This window comes from Cebus imitator, unplaced genomic scaffold (assembly GCF_001604975.1).
Source record: "Cebus imitator isolate Cc_AM_T3 unplaced genomic scaffold, Cebus_imitator-1.0 Scaffold657, whole genome shotgun sequence".
Taxonomy (NCBI): domain Eukaryota; kingdom Metazoa; phylum Chordata; class Mammalia; order Primates; family Cebidae; genus Cebus; species Cebus imitator.
In genome coordinates, this window is record NW_016107972.1 from 158,884 (window position 1) to 161,819 (window position 2,936).

Consider the following 2,936-nt stretch of genomic DNA (forward strand, 5'->3'; position numbering starts at 1 on the left):
GAAACTGGGAACTGCGGTTGTGTTCTAGGTTGAGTCTGGGTAGATGGCAGTCATTCATGTATATATTACTTTAATTGCAGAAACCACAATTACTTTTGCACTAACCCAATACTTCATACCTTTTGAATTTTGTACTGAGTTCATGTATTACTTTTGTTTAAAGTAAATTTAAGCATAACCTCCAATGGCTGCCCATCACATTTAAAATATAATCCTAATTTAGTTTTTAACTGAGACCTTCCAGATCCTGTACAATCTGCGTACCTCTCCAAATGTATCATTCTCCCCATGCTTACTGTCTTTCAGCCTCATTCTTGTTGATGTTTGTAAAGCATGCCAAGCTTTCTCGCACTCAAGGTTTTCACACCTATAGTCTCCCTGCCTGGACTCTTCTGACCTTAGGCCGTTGCATGGCTTACTCTTTTGAATAATTCAAAAGGTCTCTGCTCAGATGTTTACTTCAAAATTACCCTCCTCCATGCCATCACTCTCCATTCCCATACGCTGCTTTATTTTCTTCATTGCACTTATCACTACCTGGAATTATATATTACTTGTTTTACTTGTTTATGTTTTGTGTCTTCCTCTAGAATGTAAGGCTCATAAGAGCAGAACTTTGTCTTGTTTTCTGCTGTATCCCCAAGGCTTAGAACAATGCCTGGCTTGTAGTAAACATTCAGTAAATATCTATTGAGTGACCACATGTTTTAAGTATATTCCTCCACTCTGTTGTTTGTCCCATAACTTGGTTTGATAAATACCTTTGTTTACAGAAATTTTTTTTAGATTAAAAAAATCTATTTTTAAAAGCTTTATTATGATAGGCAGAATAGTAGCCTCCCAAAGATGTCCATATCCTTGTCTGCAGAATCTGTGAATATGTTACATTACACGGCGAAGGGAAATTAGGGTAGCAAATGATTAGGTTACTAATCAGTTAACCTTAAAATAGGGAGATTATCCTGGATCATCTGTGCAGTTTTAAATTTTGAGGTAGTCAAATATATCAATCTTTCCTACTTTGTTTTACTCTTTTGTGTTTTACTTAAGAATACTTTGTGATCTGGTTATTTGAAAGTTTTCTAGTGACTTTAGTTTTGGGTTTTTTTTTTTTCTTCGATCTTTAATTGATATGGAATATATTTTTGTGTATGGTCTGAGGTTGGATCTAATTTTTCTGAGTAGCCAATTGTCCTAATCAGCAAGATTAACAATTGTTTTCATTGATCTTACTTATTTTTAAACTATATATATATTTTATAGTTTATAGATATATTTTTAAATGTTTTTAAAAATCAGTAAATTAAACTAATACTGATAGGAGAAGTAGGAATCTGTGTGTGTTTTCCAAGGTGACTTTTTTATTGCAACCACTCTTTCAGAGGAATTATATTTCTCTTGATGTTTATCAACTTTCAATTGATAGAAATTATAGTCAGTGATAAGGTACTAAAAAAAAAAATCTTTCTTTGTTTTCTGAATTTGGTTTTAACTAGGAAAGTACACAGGCAGATGCTATGAAACTTCTATCTTCCCAATCTTCCCAGCCTTCCAGGCTTTTAAAGAACAAAGGCGTATTATGCAAGCCCGTCACACAGACCAAGGCCACTTCTTGCAAACCACATACACAGCACAAGGAATGTCAGACAGGTATGTATCCTTGTGAATTCCCATGTACAAAGTTTGTTTTCTGGCTTGTTTTTGTTTTTTAAGAAAGAAAAAGAAGATAATTGACAGGTTCTTAAATGTGAAAACATTCCTTTTCTTGGATCATATACTTTGAATACTTGCTTTTTTAATTATTATTACTGATAACCAGGTGTTATAACAAGCTATTATAATTACTAACATACAGTTTTAGTTAAAAACATTACTGATTTAACCCTTTTTTTTTTAAACACTGCAAATTCAGTTGTCAGTTGCTAACAGTACAACTAATTTATCCGAGGTGTTGGTGACCATGAAAATTGAGCTTATATTTGAAAAAAGTTGTAAAGTATTGCCCCAGTCTGTGTTAACTACTTTTAATCCCACTACCCTTAGATTTTCAGTTACTTAAATAGTCTATGGTACCTAAAGCATTTTTTGATTCTTTTTTTTGAGATGGAGTTTCACTCTTTTTGCCCAGGCTGGGGTGCAATGGTGTGATCTTGGCTCCCTGTAACCTCTGCCTCCTAGAGTCAGGCGATTCTGCTGTCTCAGCCTCCCAAGCAGCTGGGATTACAGGCATCTGCCACCACACCCAACTAATTTTTGTGTTTTTTGTAGAGATGGGGTTTCATCATGTTGGCTAGACTGGTTTTGAACTCCTGACCCCAGGTGTTCAAAGGCTGGCCTTGGCCTCCCAAAATACTAGGATTATAGGTGTGAGCCACTGCGCTTGGCCTGATTTTTGTTTTTAATAATAATTTTATTTCATAGAGTATGCTATATTTAAAGGGTTAGTTTGTCAACAAGTAGTAAGTTTTTATGTAGGGTACTTTTCTTTTGGTAGAAATCAAGGAGAATCCCGTTTTCCTTCCTCAGGAAATTTATTTTATATTCCTATTAAAACAATATATTATTTGTACCTGAATTTACATTATATACACATTCACACATGGAGAGTACTAAAGGATCTGTGGGCATGAGCACGAACTTATGTTTTAAGTTGTAGATTGAATATTGAATTGTTGGCCAGGTGTGGTGGCTCACACCTGTAATCCCAGCACTTTAGGAGGCCAAGGCGGGTGGATCACCTGAGGTCAGAGGTTTGAGACCAGCCTGACTAACATGGCGAAACTCCATCTCTACTGAAAATACAAAATTAGCCAGGCATGGTGACATGCGTCTTTAATCCCAGCTACTTGGGAGGCTGAGGCAGGAGAATCGCTTGAACCTGGGAGGCAGAGGTTTCGGTGAGCCAAGATCGCCAAGATCGCCAAGATCGCACCGTT

The 2,936-nt window shown here is 36.0% G+C and overlaps 1 protein-coding gene across 1 annotated transcript in view; it reads left to right on the forward strand.

Annotated features, from left to right (window-relative positions):
* The window catches only part of ZMYM6 (zinc finger MYM-type containing 6), a 41,504-nt gene that overhangs the window by 34,976 nt on the left and 3,592 nt on the right, over window positions 1-2,936 (forward strand). The window contains exon 14 of the mRNA XM_017518024.2: window positions 1,497-1,650. Within this exon, the coding sequence (XP_017373513.1) occupies window positions 1,497-1,650 (154 nt within the window). The remainder of the gene's footprint in view (window positions 1-1,496; window positions 1,651-2,936) is intronic.